At 40.6% G+C, this 21,989-nt stretch overlaps 1 protein-coding gene across 12 annotated transcripts in view; it reads left to right on the forward strand.

Annotated features, from left to right (window-relative positions):
• The window catches only part of TNIK (TRAF2 and NCK interacting kinase), a 399,091-nt gene extending 379,394 nt beyond the window's left edge, over positions 1 to 19,697 (forward strand). For all 12 annotated transcript variants that reach the window (XM_017346916.3, XM_017346919.3, XM_017346917.3 and 9 more), the window contains 5 exons: positions 10,485 to 10,585; positions 12,632 to 12,781; positions 14,383 to 14,542; positions 14,784 to 14,923; positions 17,046 to 19,697. In XM_017346916.3, the coding sequence (XP_017202405.2) occupies positions 10,485 to 10,585; positions 12,632 to 12,781; positions 14,383 to 14,542; positions 14,784 to 14,923; positions 17,046 to 17,129 (635 nt within the window). In that variant the 3' untranslated portion in view covers positions 17,130 to 19,697. The remainder of the gene's footprint in view (positions 1 to 10,484; positions 10,586 to 12,631; positions 12,782 to 14,382; positions 14,543 to 14,783; positions 14,924 to 17,045) is intronic.
• The last annotated feature ends 2,292 nt before the right edge of the window (positions 19,698 to 21,989 follow it).

A 21,989-nucleotide genomic window follows, 5' to 3' on the forward strand; every position in this document is an offset into this window, starting at 1 on the left:
GTAAAATTGGTTAAGGGTAGCTGGGTGAGTAGGAAGCAGACATAGCAGACCAGGAAATGATGAATTCTAATCTACAATAAAGAAAATCATCAAAATCAGCCCAGTTTCTCAAAACAAAACCAGAAAAGCCCAGGATCTGAGGCCCCAAGGTAATCTAATATGGGTGTGTAGGGTGAGACTGGAGGTATAAGGACTTTCAGGCAGTTAATTGGCAGATTCCAACGTGCTCATCACAACAGGCAGGTGTTACCCTCTCTAGCTGCAATAGAGGGGGAAGGGGTTGGAAGCCAATGTGATGGTGGGAATACCCGTGAGGACACACTAGCACTCCTCCTGTCCCTATCTAGTTCCCTAAATGTTGGCAGCCATGCTACTACTTCCAAGGGAGAGATTGAAAGATTTGTCTTTAGAGAAACAAAGTGACCAGAAAGAAGAATACAGGTCCTCATATTTGAACCTCCATGAAGAAAGCTCACTGCCTAACTACTCTGGAATGAATCCCAGCAGGTAATAAGCCCACCTGTAAAGAGAACAGAGAAATCCACAAATAGGAAGGAAATGCAAACAGCACGATCAAACATTGTGGAGTGGGGGGAAGAAGTTTAAATGAAGGAGGGAGAGGAGGAAGAAAGACAATAAAATATCACAGAGACTAGAAAAATGGTTTTATAAAAGAAGCATAAGGGTATTAGTATTTTTTAACAGACATCTGAAAATCATACATACTTAGGAGGTTCTATGCAATATTTCAGTACATATACACATTATTTAATGTCCAGTCAGGGTAAATATATTTGTCCTTTCAATCATTTAATATTTCTTTATAGAGCAAACATCTAAAGTCCTATCTTCTAGGTTTTTCTTTATAGAACAAAACATTATCTATAATGACCCTCTTGTATAGTATGATGGCCACAACTTCTCACTTCCTCCCTAGCCTGTGGTAGCCATCATCTTATTTTTAACTTCTATGGAATCGCCTATCTTTTAGACTCTATATGTGAGTGATATCATAGGATATCTGTCCTTCTGTGCCTGGCTTATTTCACTTAACATAATGAGCCCCAGTTCCATCCATGGTATAAATTTCAAGATCCCATGCTTTACATGGCTAGGTAATAGTCCATTGTGTGTATGTAGCACATGTTCTTTAGCCATTCATGAGTGGGTGGATACTGAGGTTGTTTCCCTTTGTTAGCTGTTGTGAATAGTGGTGCAGAAAACATGGGAGTGCAGGTATCTCTTTGACAGAAGAATTTCATTTCCCTTGGATATATACCTAGGAGTGGGACTGCTGAATCATATACTAGTTCTATTTTTAGTTTTCTGAGGAACTTCCACACTGTTTTCCACAATGTCTGTACCAATTTACATTCCCACCAAGAATGTGCAACAATTCACTTTTCTCCACATCCTTGCCAACATCAGCTTTATCTGTTTATGTTTATCTTATAAGTGAGGTGATATCTCATTTGATTTACATTTCCCTGATTAGTGATGTTGAACATTTATGTACCTGTTGACCATCTATATGTCTTTGTGAAATGTCTCTTTCAATCTGCTGTCCATTTTTTAAATTGGATTTTTATTTCTTATTTCTGTTTCTTATATATTCTGGGTATGATGAACCCTTTGTCAAAAACTTAGCTTGCGGATATTTTCTCCTATTCTTAGGTTGTCTCTTCACTGTTTGTTTTGTTGTACAGAAGCCCTTTAGCCTCATGTTTATTTTTGCTTTAATATCTCAGCTTTTGGAGTATGATCCAGAAAACACTGCCTCTCTGAAGTCCTGAAATCTTTTCCCAAAAGTTTCAAAATGTCAAGTCTCACATTTGAGTCTTTAATCCACTTTGAATAGATTTTTGTCCATGGTGAGAGATAGAGGTCTAGTTTCAGGCTTCTGTATGAGGATATCCAAATTTTCCAGCACCATTTATTAAAAAACCTTTTCAAAAATCCTTTTTCCAGTGCATATTATTTTCTTCACTTGCCTAATTGTTCTAGCAAGTTCTCTGTCACTCATCAGTTGGCTGCAGGTGTATGGGTTTGCTACTAGTCACCCTGTCCCACTGATCTATGGATCTGTTTTTATGCCAATACCATATTATGTTATTACTGTAGCTTTGCAATGTATTTTAAAGGGAGGTAGTATAATGCTTCCTGCTTTGTTCTGTTTGCTCAAGACTGCTTTGGCTATTTTGGGTCGTCTATGATCTCATATGAATTTTAGTTTGTTTTTTTCTACTTCTATGAAAAATGTCATTGGGATTTAGATAGGGTTACATTGAATCTGTAAATTGCTTTGGGTAATATGCACATTTCAATGATGCTGATTCTCCAATCCATTAACATGAGGTATCTTTTAATTTATTTGTGTCTTCTTCAATTTCTTTAATCACTGATTTATCATTTTAACTGCAGAGGTCTTACACCTCTTTGGTTAAATCTATTCCTGAATGAAAGTGGCATCATTTTCTTTTTCTTGACCTTGGAGAGAAAGCTTTCAGCTTTTCCCCATTCAATATGATGTTAACTGTTAGGCTGTTATATATGTCATTTATTATGTTGAGGTATGTTCCTTCTATACCTAATTTGATCAGTTTTTATCATGAAGAGATGCTAAACATATCAAATTCCTTTCCTGCATCTGTTGAGATGGTCATATGATTTTTTCTTTCAAACTGTTGGTGTGCTATATCACATTTATTGTTTTGCAAATGTTGAACCATCCTTGCATCCCTGGGATAAATCAAACTCAGTTGTATTTAATAATCATTTTAATATGCTGTTGGATTCGATTTGTTCATATTTTTGTTGAGGAATTTTGCATCTGTGTTCATCAAACATATTGGTCTGTGCTTTAATTTTTGTTGTGTCCTTGTCTGGTTTTATTGTGAAGGGACTGTTGGTCTTATTGAATGAATTAATAATAATTCAGTTTCTATTTTTGAATTAAAAAGGGTTGGTGTTAATTATCCTTTAAATATTTAGTAGCACTGGGCAGTGAAGCCATCTGGTCTTGGGCTTTTCTTGGATGGGAATTTTTTTATTGATTTAATCTCAATACTTGTTATTGTTCTGTTTAGGTGTTATATTTCCTCATGATTCAGTCTTGGTAGTGTAAGTGTCCAAGAATTTTTCATTTCTACTGGGTTATTGAATATGTTGACATAATTTTTCCTAGTAATCTCTAAAAACCTTTAGCATTTCCATGGTGCCAATAGTAATGTCTCCATTTTCATCTTCATGTATCTGAGTCTTCTCTTTTTTTCCTGGTTAGTCTAGCTAAGGGTTTATCAATTTTGTTTATCTTTTCAAAAAACCAGCCTTTCATTCCATAGATTTTGGGAGTATTAGTCTCTATGTCGGTTGTGCTCTGAATTTTATTATTTCCTTTGTTTTTGTTTTTCTAGTTCCTTGAGGTGCACTGGTGAGCTGTTCATGTCTTTTTCTTTTTCTGATGCAAGCATTGATTGCTATAAATTTTCCTTTAGTACTGCTTATGCTGTATCTCATAGGATTTGGTGTGTTGTGTTTCCATTCTTATTTTTGGGAAATTTTTAAAATTTCCTGCTTGATCTCTTTCTTGATTCATTGGTTGTTCAGGAGCAAGTTGTTTAATTTCCAGGTAATTGTGTAGTTTCCAAAGTTTTTCTTGTTATTTATTTCTAGTTTTGTTGCATTGTCGTCAGAAAGATACTCAATATGAATTCTATTGTAAAGTATTTATGATGTGTTCTATGACCTATTGCATTATCTATCCTGGAAACTGATGCATGTGCTGTTGAAAAGAATGTGTATTCTGCGCTGTGGGATGGAAATTTCTGTAGACATCTGGTCCAGTTGATCTGGAGTGCAATTTGTTTTCTTTTTTTAAGATTGATTTTATTTATTTGAAAGAGTGATGGAGAGAGAGGTCTTCCATCCACTGGTTCACTCCCCAAATGGCCACAATGGCCGGAGCTGCGCTGATCCGGAGTCAGGAGCCAGGAGTTTCTTCTGGGTCTTTCACACGAGTGCAGGGGCCCAAAATCTTCTACTGCTATCCCAGGCCACAGCAGAGAGCTGGATCAGAAGAGGAACAGCTGAGACTAGAACCAGTGCCCATATGGGATGCCGGCGTTTCAGGCCAGGGCTTTAACCTACTGTGCCACAGTGCAGGCCTCTCTATAGTACAATTTAACTCTGCTGTTTATTTGTTGATTTTCTGTCTAGATGGTCTATTTCTGAAAATGGGATGTTAAAGTCCCTACTATTGTTATATTAGATTCTCTCTCCCATTAGTCTATTAATATTTGCTCTAAATATCTGGGTGCTGCGATATTGGGTGCAAATATATTTATAAGCAGTATTTCTTCTTGCTGGGTTGAACATTTATTTATTATATAATGATCTTCCTGGCCTCTTTTTACTGATTTTGATTTCATTCAATTATATTTGATAGAAGAATGGCTACTCCTGCTTTCTTTTGAGTTCCATAAGCATGGACTATCTTGTTCTATCCTTTACTTTTCAGTCTATGTCCTTAGGTTAGAATGAGTTTGTTGGCCGGCACCATGGTTCACAAGGCTAATCCTCCACCTGCGGTGCCAGCACACCGGGTTCTAGTCCCGGTCAGGGTGCTGGATTCTGTCCCAATCGCTCCCCTTCCTGTCCAACTCTCTGCTGTGGCCCGGAAGTGCAGTGGAGGATGGCCCAAGTCCTTGGGCCCTGCACCCCATGGGAGACGAGGAGAAACACCTGGCTCCTGGCCTCGGATCAGCACAGTGTGCCAGCCACAGCGCGCCAGCCGCAGCTGCCATTGGAGGGTGAACCAACGGTAAAGGAAGACCTTTCTCTCTGTCTCTACCTCTCTCACTGTCCACTCTGCCTGTCAAAAAATAAAAAAAAAGAGAATGAGTTTGTTTAAAGAAGCATATACTTGAATCTTATTTTTTTAATCCAATAGTCACTCTATTTTAATTGGAAAATTTATTCCATTGATAATTTAGGTAATTATTGATAGGCAAGGTCTTACTGCTACCATTTTGATACTTGTATTTTTATTGTTATTCATTCATTTCTTTCCTCCTCCATTACAATCTTCATTTGTGATTGATTTTTTTTTCTGGTTGTGTGCTTTGATTTCTTATCTTGGCTAACTCTATCATAGGTTCTTGCTTTGTGATAATGCTTACAAAAAACTGCTTTTGGGTATAAAAATCTATCTTGATAACAATTTTTAAAAGATTTATTTATCTGAAATGAGGAGTTACAGAGAAAGAGAGAGAAAGATCTTCCATCCCTGGTTCACTCCACAAATGGCCACAATGGCCAGAGTTGGGCCTGTCAGGAGCCAGGAACTTCTTCCAGGTCTCCCATAGGGGCCCAAGGACTTGGTCCATCCTCTACCGCTTTCCCAGGCCATAGAAGAGAGCTGGACCAGAAGTGGAGCAGCTGAGACTTGAACTGGCTTTCACATGGGATGCCAGCACTGCAGGCAGCGGCTTCATCCACTACAGCACAGTGCCAGCCCCAACGTAGTAATTATTATTTTTTAAATAGCCTGTCTTCAAACTCTCTGATTCTTCTATTCTTCATCTATTCAGCTACTAACAATGCCTTCTATCACCTTTTTAATTTCACTTAGTGTACTTTTCAGATGAAGGATTTCTGCTTGGTTTTGTGTAATTACTCCCATCTCTCTATTAAATCTCTCAGAACATTGAATTGTTTCTCTGTGTTCTCTTGAATCTTGTTGAGTTTCCTTAAAACAGCAATTTTGAAATCTCCATCCACAAGCACGTGGGAATCTCAATTCCTAGACGGTTAGTTTCTGGCACCTTACTTGCTCTTAATGTAAGGTTATGTTTCCCTTGAAGGTCCTTGATATGGATGTACAACATCATCTGTATTGAAGGATTTGTTGTAGTAATCTGGCTTCATTTATGTCTGTCCTTCTAGAAATTCTGTGTTTATTTTCTCTGAACTTACAGATACTTCTGCTGTTACAGCACTAGATAGCACCCTAAGTGGTGGCTGGTTGCAGGTCACTGCTGATACGTCTTTCTGAGCCAGTCCTACAATATTCCCCAAAACTCACGTTTGTCCCAAATCTGTAGTTGGTGTGTTGTCAAGTATGAACTGGGGAAGTGCCTTGAAAGGGGTAGTCTGTCCCTATAATCCTCTTCCTGGGCCTGTGGCAGACTGAGATTCCTTGTCTGTGTATCCAAATGCTGTGATGCTAGATCATCTCTGAGGCCGGCAGCCTAGCAGGACTAGTACGGTCTGGGGGATAGACCAAAGCTCACCCCGCTACGGTCTGTCTGCTGCTGACGTGGACTTGTCGTTCACTGCCACACACCTAGCAGCCCCTGGGGATGCTGACTGGGATATAAGATGATTAGCTGAAACCACGGAGTTCCACTGGACACTGAAGCCAGTCTGGATGCACTGGCCTGGGGCCATTAGGATCTGCTCAAAGCTGAGTTTATCAGCCTGGCCCTGAGTTGCAAAACAGTCTTGTGATTCTTTACTGACTGCCAAGGTGGTAGGAGAGCTGATAGAGGTAGCCTCTCAGCTACTGAGGCAAGCCCTGGCTGGGTCATACCCGGGTCTCAGTCCCCAGGCCCTGTGCAGTTTAGGGGTGCACACCAGGCCCATGAGCATCTGGTGGTGATAGTGGTGATACAAACCAAGGCAAGTCTGTCTCACCAGGGAGTAAGTTTGTACCTGAGACTAGGGCAAGTCTGGAGACTGTCCACAGACATGGGGCTAGGGATGGAAACCACTGGGATCTGCCCAACGTGGGGCTTTACCAGCCCAGTACTGAGTCCCAGGGTACAGTCCTGTGGCCTTTTGCTTTCTTTCTAAGGTTGGAAAGGGCAATAAAGGCAGCCCTCTGGCTGCCCAGACTGGCTCAGACTGGCCCAGGCTGGTCCTACCTGGGCCCAACAGTCATGGGTCCCTATAGAATCTGGAGAGAGTCTGCCAAGCCCCGCCCCGGGGATGGCATGGCACACACAAGTACTGATCTCTGCCTGATGCTAGGCAAGTCTAGAGCTTAAGTATGTGAGCACCAACGTGTGTGTTTTGTGGGGTGGCAGATACACGTGGTTAAAGCCTTAGGTCTTTATAGGTGCTGGAACTTGGCACAGCAGGTCCTGCTCTGATGTCTAAGACATGGATGCTAAACTCCCTCTCGTGGCTTCTCTGTGTGGCTGGAGGTTTGCTGTCTGCTGGCAGTTGGCAGGGGTGTGTGTGCCGCAGGCCACCTGGCTGTGAAGCCTCCAAATATTCCAGAGGTAAGGGTCTGAAATTTTCACAGTGAGCCTGGCGCTGGGATTGTTTGTCCTCCTTCTCCCAAGCCGGAGGTGTCTCTCCACGCCATGCTCCTTGGAGCTGGAGGTGGAAAGACACAGGCAGTTCTTTCCCTCTTGATTTCTTCAATGGGACTTTTCCCATGATTAGAGCAAAATGCGGCACTGTGGTCTCTCAGCTGGCTCTGTAGTTCTTGTCGAAGGTGACTTGCTGTGTTCACATCGGTGTCTCTGTGAGCAGGCGGTGGCCAGAGCTTCTTACTCAGCCACCATCTTACTTAGTCCCACCTTCAAGGATAAGGTGATTTTAAAAGCTGAAACAAGGGGAGGGGAGGCCACTCAGAAACCCAAGGAAAAAATCAGAAACTGTAATATTTTGATAGGAATAAAAAGTGTAACAGATGTGTTAGAAGATAAAGATGAAGAAATCTCTTAGGAAGTAGAAAAAGGAAAGAAAAAAATGAAAAGAGAAGTCCACGGGGTTCAAAAATCTAAGTTATACGTGTTTTAGAAAAAAAGAGAAGGTAAGAACTATGAAGAGGAGGAAAGGATACGAGAAAATGTTTTTAAAAGTAAAAGGTTTTAAATCCCAGATTTAAAGGAATCTGAAGAAGTCTGAGTTAGTACTCGGGAGAGTGAGTGAAAAAACACAGAAGACTCACAATGTATATCAGCATGATAGCTGAATGCCCAGGACGGGAGGGGGTCCATAAAGCTTCCAGACTAGAAGTAAGTAGGAAACACTCTGTAAGAGACTGTCCCACGGCGGCCTGGGACTGCTCAGCAGCAACGCTAGCAGCTGAGAAGACCATGGAGGAGGCCTGTATTTCTAACACGTGAACACGTCTGTGTTAAGATTCTTCAGAGAAGTTTTATTTTAAGGACATGTACTGATAAACTTAGCTAAATGCATTTAAAACAAATTTTGGAGAAAAATCAACATTCTGTATCTGTACACGCAATCCACTGCTCTCCAGCTCAGCACAGTGCTAGGTACATATGTAACAATTAAGAAGTGTTTGTTAAGAAAGAAACCCATATTCAAAGGACACAGCAGTATTCACAAAGCAGACCACATGGGGGAGTGTTCACACAGCAAGCTGATGAAATAGAAACTGTTATCTGCTCCACTGCACATTTTTGTTTGGGAATCAGAATTGCTTGGTACTGTCTAACTGGATACTCCGCAATTCTAATGTTCTTCTTGTCTTCGTGTGATTATCTGTTAAATTATCAAACATGCATCTCATTCAGACTCGTGTGCATTGTTCGGTCTTCTTTTGGAGATAGCAGACTTCTTTAAGCAAAGGCCTTGTTTTCAGGAAAAAGCAATGTAACTTAAGAGTTTTTATGGACAGACTTGAAGCTATTTCTAAACGTTTCTCTGATAAAGCTTTTAAAATTTCCTGTGAGTATTTTCCATTTGGCTGCAGATATCCAGTCTGCCATTAGCTTTTCTAACATTTCTGACTTCTTTGGAATCATTCCTGTCTCTCTGCATTGTCCTGATATCAGTAGGCTGGTGTGTGTCCACACATGTAGGGTGAAATGTAACCACACAGCAATGCTTGATAATTATCATTTGGAAAATTGAAATACTGTAATCCTCAGTTATCCAAATAACTTGCAGTCACCATTTTGTTTTTGTTGTGAATTTCCAGCCACAACAACCCTGAGATCCTCTTGTAGCACAGGATTATTCAGCATACTCAAATTCTCATGAAATTTCAAAACTATGAGAACAAAACAATCAAATTGTATATGCAAGAGCCATTTACAGTATTTATTTCACTTGAACTACAGTATGTTCTCAGAAGTTTTGATTCTCAAGGCTATTTTAAGTTTTAATTTTGAGTCTTCTCCTAGGTTTCGGGTGAGGAAATCTTAAAAGAGATCAAGTCATAAAGAGTTTATATCATGAAAAATCATGAAGGCAACGATTAAAAATGTAACATGTTATCTAAATAGATTAAAATTCCTCTTACCAAATCTCTTTAGGAAGCAGACTGTTATGTTCAGAAATTATTGTGCACTGGTAGCTTCTAAATTTTCCTTTTTATTTTTTTAAAGATTTATTTACTTGAAAGTAAGAGGTACAGAGATAGAGGGAGAGACAGAGAGAGGGGTATTCCATCTGCTGGTTCACTTCCCAAATGGCCGCAATGGCTCGCACTGGGCCAGGCCAAAGTCAGGAGCCAGCAGCTTCTTCCAAGACTCCCATGTGGGTGCAGGGGCCTAAGCACTTGGCCATCGTCTGCTGCTTTCCCAGGTGCATTGTCAGGGAGTGGGATCAGAAGTAGAGCAGCCAGGATTTCAACTGGCACCCATATGGGATGCCAGTGCCACAAATGGTAGCTTTACCCACTATGCCACAGTGCCGGCCCTGGTCTCTAAAATTTCTAAGAAACATAAACAAGCAATTATTTCATTCAATAATTAGAATTCAAACCTGAATAATAAGCAGATGGCAGTCTTTGTGTCTCTACTTGTTTCCTAATTTTTCTACCATCCTGCCAGCTCTGTTACTTACATGTCAATGAACGTAAAAGCCAGGCAAACTAACATAAAGGAAATTATGTAGATTCTTATTACAATGAATATTAACATCTAGATCAAGTGGCTAAAGATAATCATAGGGTGAAGAAAAGAGCCTTTAATTAAAAGCAAAATTCCCCAGTATTCTATCAACGAAGTACACTAAATGCACACCAGTTGCATCATGTTCAGGTGTGTGTGTGTGTGTGTGTGTGTGTGTGGTTGTTGTAGCTTATACATTCATTAACACAAATAACTTGAATAAATGTGACCAGTGCCGCGGCTCACTAGGCTAATCCTCCGCCTTGCGGTGCTGGCACACCAGGTTCTAGTCCTGGTCAGGGCGCCGGATTCTGTCCCGGTTGCCCCTCTTCCAGGCCAGCTCTCTGCTGTGGCCCGGGAGTGCAGTGGAGGATGGCCCAAGTCCTTGGGCCCTGCACCCCATGGGAGACCAGGAGAAGCACCTGGCTCCTGCCATCGGATCAGCGTGGTGCGCTGGCCGCAGCGCACTGGCCATGGCGGCCATTGGAGGGTGAACCAATGGCAAAAGGAAGACCTTTCTCTCTGTCTCTCTCTCACTGTCCACTCTGCCTGTCAAAAAATAAAAAAATGAATACATGTATGTACTTTTTCATAATTTTTCTATTACAGTTAAATATGAAAGGATTAAATTCTTGGTGATTGCCTTAAAGAATGCTGTGGAGATATATGCTTGGGCTCCTAAACCATATCATAAGTTCATGGCATTTAAGGTAAGCAGGCATGTGCTTATTCTTTTTATTTTCAGTTTCTACCACTTCTGTTTTCCACATAAGCCGGCACCAGTTTTCCTATGTTTAAAAGCCTGTTTTACACATATAGGTACTCTTCATTGTTTTAAAGCACTAGAAAATTCTGTAAAGTTATTCAAAATTGAAATTTGTATGCCTGCCTCTATTTGAGGTCTGTGAATCATCAACTTCAAGCGCAAATTAATATGGGATAGTTACTGGGCTAACCATTGTTAATGATAGTATTCAGTACTTGCCGTAAAGCTACCTGAACTAGGGTGCTGATATTTTGTCTGAAAAGGGCAGACCAGTGGCAGCACTCAAGGTTGAATTGAGTCTCCAAATACTGTAATCCTCCTAAATTTTTCTGGGTAAAGTCACGAAAACTCAGGATGCTCATAAATCCACACTGCTATTAGACTTCTCTGAAAGGAATAATGAAGGTGGCCTAGTTTCTCCGTATTCTTCAGTTCTGATTGCCTTTTCATTTTTTACTTTGAGGCCATGGTTGGACTGGTCACTCATGAGATTCAATAGCAGCGGGATGGGGAGAGTCTAGCTCTGTTGATACCAGTTTATGAAAGCTGACCCCTAAATGCTAGGAAGACCAGTACTTGCAGGCACCTTTATGTGTTCAGTGCTGCATGGCCCATCCACAGCCCATGGGACCTAATCTGTATTCTCCACTTGCTCCATATCTCATTGCCACTCACTTTTTCTCCCTTTGGCTCGTTACTCATCTCTTTATTCATTGTTTCTTGCCACATAGGGCACATGAGGGCAGAAGCTGCCCTTGGAACACTACATAGATCTTCTCTGAGGCTTAATCACCCCACTTGTGTTTTGTTCCCCTAGTACAAGTAGATCATTTGTGATGTGCTCAGGAAGATCAATCCATCAATGGAAATGGGCTCACATCCATAGGCCCACTTTTATGGAATGAAATTTTGGTAATATATTTTAATAATAACACTTATGAGGTGACTCCTAAAAGCTAAAGTGCTGCTGCTGTTCTGGCAAAATCTCTATTTGCAAAAAGATTGTTAATCAAAATCCTATTCTCATTCTGGTTCTGAAGTTTGTCATTGGTGTAATAGCCAAAGCACAAAAGACTGCAGAATGCTATGTTCAGCAGACCAGACCAGGGCCTGGAAAGAGGAGAAAAAAGGCAAATGCAAGTGCTTGAATCAGGACTGCATATCTAGCAGGGGTCAAGAAGGCCAGGAGGCTACCGCTTCTGATGCTGTGAATATGATATTAGCAAAAGACAAGCAGAGAGGAGTCTGTAAGGGGTAGTGATATTATTGTCAAGGTGACTATGGTTTCTCAAATCTCCAAGATTTCAAGTCTTTTCAAATAATGGCAAAGGCAAACACTTGACATCTACTTTGGGTTGGGCCCTGGATCAAAGCACACAGAACCTTGATAAACCTGGCAAGAGCTTTCTTTGTTCTGTCTCCAGTTAAATTCTAGTAGGCAGAATAAGCCGGAGTCGTGTGACGTTCCACCTCTACCTCTTTCTGTTACCTACACCCAAGTCTCAGATTGCAACACTGAGTTTAGAGATAATAGCACTTTGACACCCACTTAATCTCTGAAGGACATAGTACCCAGAACATGCCCATTAACGCTGAGCAGGCTGCCTGCCCAGGCCTGCTGGCCACATGGGAAAAACAGCCCAGAGAGACGTCTGCACTTTGTCCAGAGGACAAACAGCAGAAATAAACAGCAGAGAACAGCTGTACCCAGTCACCATGTTTTTTTAAGTCTACAGTGACACTATCAAAATTGAGAGCTGTAAACCTTCGTCCTATCCCTAAAGAGGAAAGGAGAAAGGGGCATAAGTAGGTGCTATACTCCTTCTTCTTAGAGCCTGAATATGAATAGCCTGAAAAGCTAAAGAGAACTCTCCTAGCTTTTCAATTTAAGAAAGCCACAAATTAACTTCCTCCTGATAATGTCTAAAGGAAAAAATCCTGAAGATAACCTCTTTGAATGATGTAGATACTAATGGGGTGATTTTTAAAGTCTTTTGCAGATCTCCAGCACAAGCCTCTGCTAGTTGATCTCACCGTAGAGGAAGGTCAAAGATTAAAGGTTATTTTTGGCTCACACACTGGTTTCCATGTAATTGATGTTGATTCAGGAAACTCTTATGATATCTACATACCATCTCATGTAAGTTCCCAGAAGCCTCTGCAAAAAGATTTGTTTCTGTATAGAAATCATGCATTTACTACTCAGTAAAGCACATGGGTCTTTGGCTCTTGCTGAGTAAACAGAATGTTTTTAATACCTAAAACATGTAGATTTAACTAATTTTTACAACTTTGTAAAACTGAGTAACGTAATAGAATTACTTGATACTCTATGTGTTATCTCTTTGGATGTTAGATTAAAACCCTTTGATATTTTTCCCTCCGAGCATAAATTTTTCAAAGTAGCTCATTTTTAGTTTCTGAAGAGAGATTGGTTCTTTTTATGTGGAAGAAAGCGAATGCCCAGATAAGAATTTCTTGGAGGAAGTCCTTTATCTGCTGTTTTCACTTCAGCCTCAGAGCAGTATGGTGTCCTAGCGTGAGACACAGGAGCTTATACCCTGGCTCTGTAGCATGTGTTAGCTTTGTAATGGTACATTAGGTAGCCTCTCCAACCCTCAACTTTCACGCCTTAAAATGGGGGTAAAAGGGCTATACCACAGAGTAATCATCAGCACAGAATGAGGCAATGGACCTAAAATCCTGGCAAAGGACCCTCCAGATTGCTCTTATTTACAATAGAATAGTCAAATCCCTGTAAAGGCATGTTACTTCAAACATGACTCTTAAAGGGAAATGCAGCACCTGAATCTCCTTGGAAGAACTGGTAGAGTGTATGCTGTTTGCCTTGTATGTAACCCCAATACTGAATTACAGTAGAGACTGTTTATCAGGCAAGTCTGAGGCCTAATCTGTTGCTGATTGGTATTTTTGAGAGTTTGAAGATTTCTCTCTAAAGAAACACATGAATTGAAAAACCTTGTTTTAGTACATTGCACACATATGGGCACACAGAGTTGTCATTGATTGCACAGTACAACTTTTCTGCTTGTGCATACAAGGACTCCCAGCATCCACTCTCAAGCAGCAGCTGGGCTCGGCATCACTGTGTTCATCCTCAGTGACCTCCTTCTCATCCGCACTTGCACGCTGGGCTGCCATGACAGGCTCACCCAGGGGATCTCAGCACCATGCCGTTCCTCCTAGTGCAAGCCCATTGACACATACTAGTGTGATTTTGAAATGAGTGGTTCAAAACTGTTTTCTAAGAGAGCCATCAATTTGGACTATTCCAGTAGGTAGGCAACCAGATAAATAATCTGTTGTACACTCACAGCCTACTTAGTAGGAGTCCATATGGGCATCCCATTTAGGCCATCTCCCTCAGATTAGTTGATTCGTGTGTTCCTAATCATTTTAGAAGTACCTGTGCTAATGAAAAACATAGAATTTCACTGTGAACAATACATGGTCAAATCTCAATTCTACCAACAAATACAAGCACAGCTTTGATCAAGTTATATAACCCTTTTAATTTTAGGAACAGGTGAATTGGATTTCCATCTAGTAACTAAGTTTGTATTCACCATGGTTTTTTTGACACATCTCTGGTTAAAGTGAATTTTAAGCTCTAGAATGAAAATGGAAAGAAAAACTGTTTATTGCAGTTCTTAGAGATGAATAGTCAAGATGTTATCTTAATTTTAAACAAATAATGGTTGGCCTTTCTTTGTCTTCTAGATTCAGGGCAATATCACTCCTCATGCTATTGTCATCTTGCCTAAAACAGATGGAATGGAAATGCTTGTTTGCTATGAGGATGAGGGGGTGTACGTAAACACCTATGGCCGGATAACTAAGGATGTGGTGCTGCAATGGGGAGAAATGCCCACGTCTGTGGGTAGGTTAACCATTCCTTATCTCCTTCAGCAGTTACACCCCCCAAATGAAACGAAAATCAAGAAATGTGAAACAACCATTTGATTCCACAAAAAAAAAAGTCTGTGAATAACACTTGTAAGACTTGCTTTGTCTGTTTATCTCAAATCGTTTGTCATTTTTGTGGTTAAGATGTGAACAGATGCTGTGAGTTATTGCCCATCTAATGTTTTTAATGCAGTTTTGGAAATTCCTTTTGACAGCCTACATTCATTCCAATCAGATAATGGGCTGGGGCGAGAAAGCTATTGAGATCCGGTCAGTGGAAACAGGACATTTGGATGGAGTATTTATGCATAAGCGAGCTCAAAGGTTAAAGTTTCTATGTGAAAGAAATGATAAGGTAAATCCGTTTCAACATTTGCATTAGTGTTTGCATTTTAAGAGACCACCAGGTACCTGTGAAACCTTCATTTTCCTTTATACTGATTTGAATCACATCTGTGTTAAACAATTCAGTATCTTGAAATGGCATTATTTGGTTTGATTCATGTGAACACTTGAAACATATTACTCACATATCAAAAAAAGACATGAAGATATATAGAAATTTTTTGTAAACTCTTAGCAACTTTTGTGTCCTGCAAGCCGTTTGATGACTCAGCACAAGGCCCAAATTATCTGAAGCACTTAGAGCAGCTGGCCCATCATTAATCACCTCACAGTGGGTCAACTTTCTATTCCGTGTTTAGACTTTCCACAAAGGCACTGCGGGACTACCCCATCATGTTGCATTTACCTTTCAGTGTGAAACATTTGATGTGTAGAAGTGTAAACTTTTTAAAAATGTCACCCATTCCTTAAGAAATGCACAATCGCAAACTCAACTAGTGCCATGTCCTGTGTCATTCCAGCCATGTTTCCTCTGAAATGTCGTAGGGGGACTGTGTTCCAGTGACATTGGCTGTGTCCATCTAGTGTGATCTGGCGTGATCAGTCACCTCAAGGGGTATTCTGCAGCAGTGCTGTTTCTACCCTGCCCTCTATAGCATAACCTAGAATGTTTAGTAGCTAAGCTGTACTACATTTGTGAAGTCATCCTTTGTGGCTGTGGCCAAAATAGAAATACTGTTCCCCAAACAGCTGTACAAAGATGTGATGTGTTGAAGTACTGTACATCTCTTAGTCCATTCTAGTTCCCCAGGGGCAAGGCTGGTGGTGCAGGTCTAGACTATATGAGAGTGTGGCCAACGACTCTCACCTGGTGTGGTCTGGGGTGATCAACAGTTGTGGGTTTCCAAGGTGGTTTCAGGGACTTAACAGAGCAGGTTAGAAAGTAAAACTTAGTAAAACTCCAGTACCCACTCAGCCTCAGGAATAAGAAGACTAGGAATGATCTGACTGTGGAGACCCACCCCGGCAGTCCTGATCCCAAGCTGTGCCACACCCTCAGGCGTAGGCTGGGGACCACACCAGTGTCTAGAGCCCTAGGCTTAGAGCTCAGGACACACAGCTTAGAGAGAAAAGCAGCCCTTTCTTCCCCTCATTGTGGTTTTCCTTCTGTCCTTCCCCGTCTCGACTCACTGACCCTCAGAGTAGCTTTAATTTCATATGTAGCATTAGCTGACTGACAAGCATTTCCACCAGACTTCCCAACATAGTTGTTGGAAAAGAGCATTCTTCTGAAGAAGTTGTGGAGATGAAGTAGCAGAGACTTTATACTAGTGACAAAAGCAAATGCCTTGGACCAAAGTTAGATGTTGGCTGATTGAAGGGCTATGCCACAGCCCCAAATAGTTTCCGGGGCAGTGGTTCATTTACATTCAGCTCAAGTAAGCGGCAACCCAAATTCTGCTCATTTCTCTCAGTTGTTTGCTAAAATGATTTAGCAGACTCAGACCTAATGGACTGTGGTTCTCCTTATTAATGCCATTATCTCACCTGGCTTAGGATCTGCCGACATCAGCAGAGAGAGCCACATGTGAACTCTTGACATGCCAAAATGAATAGGCACTAAACACCTGATCCCAATTAAATTTAAATGCTCCCATTTAAATGTTTTATATTTAATTTTTTTTAATTGAAACTGAATTTGTATAATAGCCAGTAGGCTCAAAATTCCCCCTTGATTTTGGCAATCTGAAAGGATTCCTTTCCATGCTAAAGCCTGCCGCCTTGTCATTTATAGGGGAGAGAGGGGAACCTCTGTGCCTTTCTAGAAATTAACAAAGGACCCATTGTGTCCTAGGTCAGAAATCCAGCATGTTAATCTAGCAGGAAAACTCCCTTTTAAAATGTGAGCACCCAAAGGGATGTCGCAAATGATGATAGAGCCCCTTCAATTCCCTGGAGGCCAATACACCAGAGTGTTTACATAGGATGCACTATATCAAAAAGCACTTTACAAACACCAGCCATTGGCACATGACAAGAAATAGGACATGTGAGAGAAAATGGATGGACGGTTGAAGAAAAGAGGGGAAAAAAACATGCAGTTGAACTAACTTCTTTTTAATTTCAAACAGGTATTTTTTGCATCCGTGCGATCTGGAGGAAGTAGCCAAGTGTTTTTCATGACCCTCAACAGAAATTCCATGATGAACTGGTAACAGAAGAGCACTTGGCACTTATCTTCATGGCATTATTTCTAATTTAAAAGAACATAACTCATGCGGACTTATGCCAGTCTAGAGGCAGAATCAGAAGGCTTGATTGAACAGACAGCTTTCCCCTCTTCCTCTCCCTCCACCCCTCCCAACAGTCCGTCTTTCAGTGTTGCAGCCTGGTTGAGAAGGAGAGAAAAAGGTGGCAAGAATTTCCAGGAGATCCCCAGGAATGCGGCGTTGTCTACAAAGATGGACCATGTGCCCTTCGGAGTTAGGGGTAGAAACAAATATTGTGTGCTCTTATGATTAAGCTGTGTTAGATGGGTTTTGAATTTTTGTGTTTTTCGGTTTTGTTTTTTTACCTTTTCTTTATCCCCTTACTTTGTTAAGAATGGGGAAATGATGCATACTGAGAAAATGAGTCTGTTTTTAATTGTCTGCCTGCTAGTTTTAAGTATATGATGTTGTAAAATTTCCAATTTCCGACGGTGAGAGACAGCACAATAAATGTACCTTATCCCCTTACCCTGAAGGCCATAACTGCATAATGGGGTAACTTAAGAACTCTTGCCTTCACCAATCCAGAGGTTGCTTTTTAATAGCAACTGGCTAATGAATTTTTGAGAAGAAAAATACTAGTTTTCCCCTCTTTTGGGAAATAGATTTTAAATGGCTAAACTACTAGCCTTAATCTAATAAAAAAATCAACTGTGACTTTTCTGAGTCTGACAGGCCATACTTTTACGTGGCCCTTTATGAAATAGAGTGTGTTGAATGGGATAGTAATGGCATTGAGGTGAGTTGGCCCTAGCAATGGAGGGACTTCTAACACAACGTCACCTCAGCTAAGTGCAACAGATCAGGGAAAAAAGACGTGATGGAAGATGAGGTCAGACAGAAAGAGCGACTAGGAAACAAGCCTGCCTACACACACACACACCCACCTACCCCACCCCCACACTTTTGTAAAATGCACAAAGCCTCCTGGCTAAGAAGTCACTTGGTTTGGGCTTCATTAAGATGGAGACTGTTCTGAGAATTGGGAAGGGGGGCGGGTAGGTAAGATGACATCCGGGCTCTGGACATTCCCAGCTCTCTCCTTGGGGTGCCACTTTCTCAAGATGAAAACTGTGACTGAAAAAGATGAATAAGAAATGTTTCTGAGCTGCCTGTGTTCTCCCTGGGTCGGCGAGAAAAGGGACTAGACTCTTAAGCCTGCTTCTAACACAGCAGGCAGCATTGCCTCAGATTTTAGAGAACTTGAAAGCAAGGCTTTAGCCAAAATTCTGAGACCCTAAATCACTTTACCTTCCTCCAAATTACCCGACATCCGGTAAGCGACATTTGTGCAGAGATATGTATGTATTTAGTTCAGGTTGACTCTTGTGTCCTTCTAAACTCTTACTCGGATGATTTAAACTTCTACGTGACTGTCTGGGATTTCTTTTTTCCAAAGCTACAAGCATGGCCGCCCGTGGTATCGAGGTGTTGCAAAACGATATCTGTGTTGCGCTTCCTGTTTTAACCTACCTCGTTTTGTTTGTTTTTGTTTCACTGTTCATCACAGCAGTGTTATCTCCAGGAGACATATAGAGAGCTCAAACGGCAATCTCAGGTGGTATTTCATATTTCCTTAAAAAGCAGTAGTTGGCCAAATTGTTCATAAAAAAATTGGAAAAAAAAATTTCAACAATGAAAATTAATGTAGCTTGTTTCCAGAGAAAACAATTACAGTAAGTGGATCCAAAAAGATATGTGATCCTACTGATTTTGCCTAAATCCATAAGCAGCTGATGTACTATTAATGAGAACGAAATACGTATTAGGAAAATGGAGCCATTTCAATCTGATGGTTTGGGTGAGGGTTTGGGGGCAGTGAAGGAGAAATATTCTGGTTTCTGGATTAAATATTTATGCTCCTCCTGGAAAGGTGGTTATCATTTGCATTTGTGTTAACCAGGAATCTTAGAACTGCAATTGAGGATTATTTTCAAGCTACCCCAGATGTCCTCATCATGGTCCCTTTAGCACTCAAAAGCAATGAAATCCTCCCGTTCTCATTTTTACTGCTGTGGTCGTGCTGCTGAACAATATGATCTTCACAAATTTCATGTGGCAAATTTAGCAATAACTTTCTGGATTGAACTTAGCAACTACTGTAATTGGATGCTGACGTGGACAAAACACGTTGATTTGAGTTTCATCCCCAAATGTGATTGCCACCAGCTCTTTATATTGCTGCTGTGGTATTTTAAACCAGAAGCTTCTTTAAATTATGTTGCAAACTGATCTTTTATGTTTTGTTTTGTTTTTATTTTCTAAGTGATAAGTTCGAAACACACAGCTTTAAATGATTTTTTTATTGTGGGATTTGGGTACAGTTAAGAAATAAAAGGGAATCATTGTGTTTAAACATAAGGTAGTTTGTGAATGTATTTTTTAAACTCTAGATTCATTGAAACAAAATCATAAACAATATTAATGCAGTCTTGTTTACAGTATGTACAGTGACATAACATAGAACATGAGCTTTTCTGGTGCCAACAATAAAACACAGACGTTAAACATCAAGCCATGCCTTTTATATTTTTGTACAAGTAGTTTACACTGAGCACAAAGCAAAACAAGTTTGAAAGAGTGTGTGCTCCTTGAGAGACACTTAAAGAGAGTTACTGGAAGCCTTTATCTTCCAAAACTCATTTTCCTCCATCAGGCCAGTCCCTAACCCTGACATCGTAAGGCCCAGGCCATGCAGAATATTTCAGAGTGGTGTCCTTGTGGCTCACACAATTTCCAAGTTTTTGGTTTAATTCCTTTTTTTGTTTTGCAGGTGTTGGAGGGTTGCTCTTCATCCATCTTAATAAACATGTCTTTAGTTAGTGTCCATCTTCCTCCAGGGAATTTTGTCTCTAGAAATTGGCTCATTTTATTTTCTACAAAAAGAAACCAACCCCTCTTCCCAAAGTAAGTTTCTTCCCGTCCTTACTGCTCTAAATTGATGTATATGTAGTAAAAACCCACTGGCCTGGGCATAATCTTAGTCCGGGGTCTGGTGGGTGACCTTCCTGGTACATCAGGTATATATATTCCTGGATGCTAGTCAGGGATGCTGTATTGTGAATTCCTGCATCCACTGGGTGGTAGAAATGGATGACCTGGAAGGCCTATTTAGATAATGAGACCATTATCATTGCACACAATATAAATGAAAATTTGCACTAAGTTCCACATAAAATCTAATGGCTCCATTTCCTCATTTTTTTGTAGAGGCTTTGAACCATTCTTCAGGAAGACCTAATGCTACTTACTTATTCAGCAGGATACATTAAGGTATAGGCAAAATCCCACAAGGCCACTTGACTAGGGACTCCACTTTTCTAATATTTTTGACTACTGCTTTCTCAGACACACTTCTAGTGCACCTTGCATCAAATACATGTTTTTTTAAAAAGCATCTTAATTCCTGGTTGTCAACCTACTAACAGTTTTCTGTCTGCTCTGTGACTCATTGGTAACTGCGTCTCTGCTACCTTTGCTGCCATGGATTTGAAAGGGAGTGTGAAACTCAGGACAGAGCCATTGTGGTTTCATCCATTGCCAGGCAAGGAAGTGGCTGAAATCTGGCCTCAGGTTCCATGACGTTGAAAAGGAAATGCTTTCCCTACTATTCCGTGTACAGATCGCCATCACTGTTTCCTTGAAACGTGGACAAGCTCTGTGTGTCAGTATTGTGTGCTGTCTTTGAAAGTCTGCTTGAACAGGCATCACTTGCATTTGTTCTGGTTGCTGCAAGATGTGAAATGTGCTACATTATTTTTCAGAGAAAAAATAGCTTTGGTCAAACTGGAACGTGCGCAGGAAAACATGAGAAAATCCACACCATGCTGATAATTCTGAATGACCCTAAAATGCTTCCTCTATTCCAGTATCTCCTCTGAAAGGATGTTCTGACCATCACAATGGTTTTTCTTAACTTAGTTACATATTGGTTCGTTCCTTAAACATGTAAATCTAGCCAAATCAAAACATTAACCAACCAAAACCTGGCCTCCTCTGAGATGAGTTATAACACAAAATCTAAAATCCCAAAGTCTAGATTTGATGCCATTTTATTCCAATATTTCTCATAAATGCTACTGCCTTTTGGCTTTGGTCAGCAATATCAGGAACCCTAAAGTGTGCAATCCTTTTATGGGTCTCCCATAAACCAGGCATAAACTGATCTCTTTTCAGGAGCACCAGCAAAGAAGAAAATTTGAGGATTTTCAGATTTACAACTGACAACTTGTACATTTCTAACATTTTCTAGTGTTCAGACTTCTATTCTGTATCATTGTTCTGAAAATTTCCTCACGGACAACTCAAATATTCAATAATTTGCATAGCATTCAACAGTAAGTGATCATAACATTGTGCTTTGGACTTGACTTTTTTCATGCAGATATACCACCCAGGAAGTTGCAGAATGCACCAAAATAAAAGTCCCCACACAAGCATTTTTAAACAAAAGTTTGAGCTATCTTAAATCCAGATAAAAATCATGGATTGTATATCCAGGAAGCCAAACATTTGGATGAAAACTGTAAAATGCAGTTAAGAATAAAAGTGCTTACAGTTTCCAGATGTCTGATTTTGGGCAGATATCTTCAAACTCACTCCTTGACAGATAGGGTTTGGTTTTCACGGTTTATTTTTATCAGCACCAGGTTACATTGCATTTTGGAGGCTGAGCAAATGCTGGTGGACAGGTGAATGTTCATCTCCAGCAGTGCATCATTATTTGTACATAGCAATTACCTGTGTCCCCGTCCCTTTCCTTTATCTCTTTCGTGGGCTAAGTGTTAGGGAATGGTACTACTGCTA

Source organism: Oryctolagus cuniculus, chromosome 4 (genome assembly GCF_964237555.1).
Source record: "Oryctolagus cuniculus chromosome 4, mOryCun1.1, whole genome shotgun sequence".
Taxonomy (NCBI): Eukaryota; Metazoa; Chordata; class Mammalia; order Lagomorpha; family Leporidae; genus Oryctolagus; species Oryctolagus cuniculus.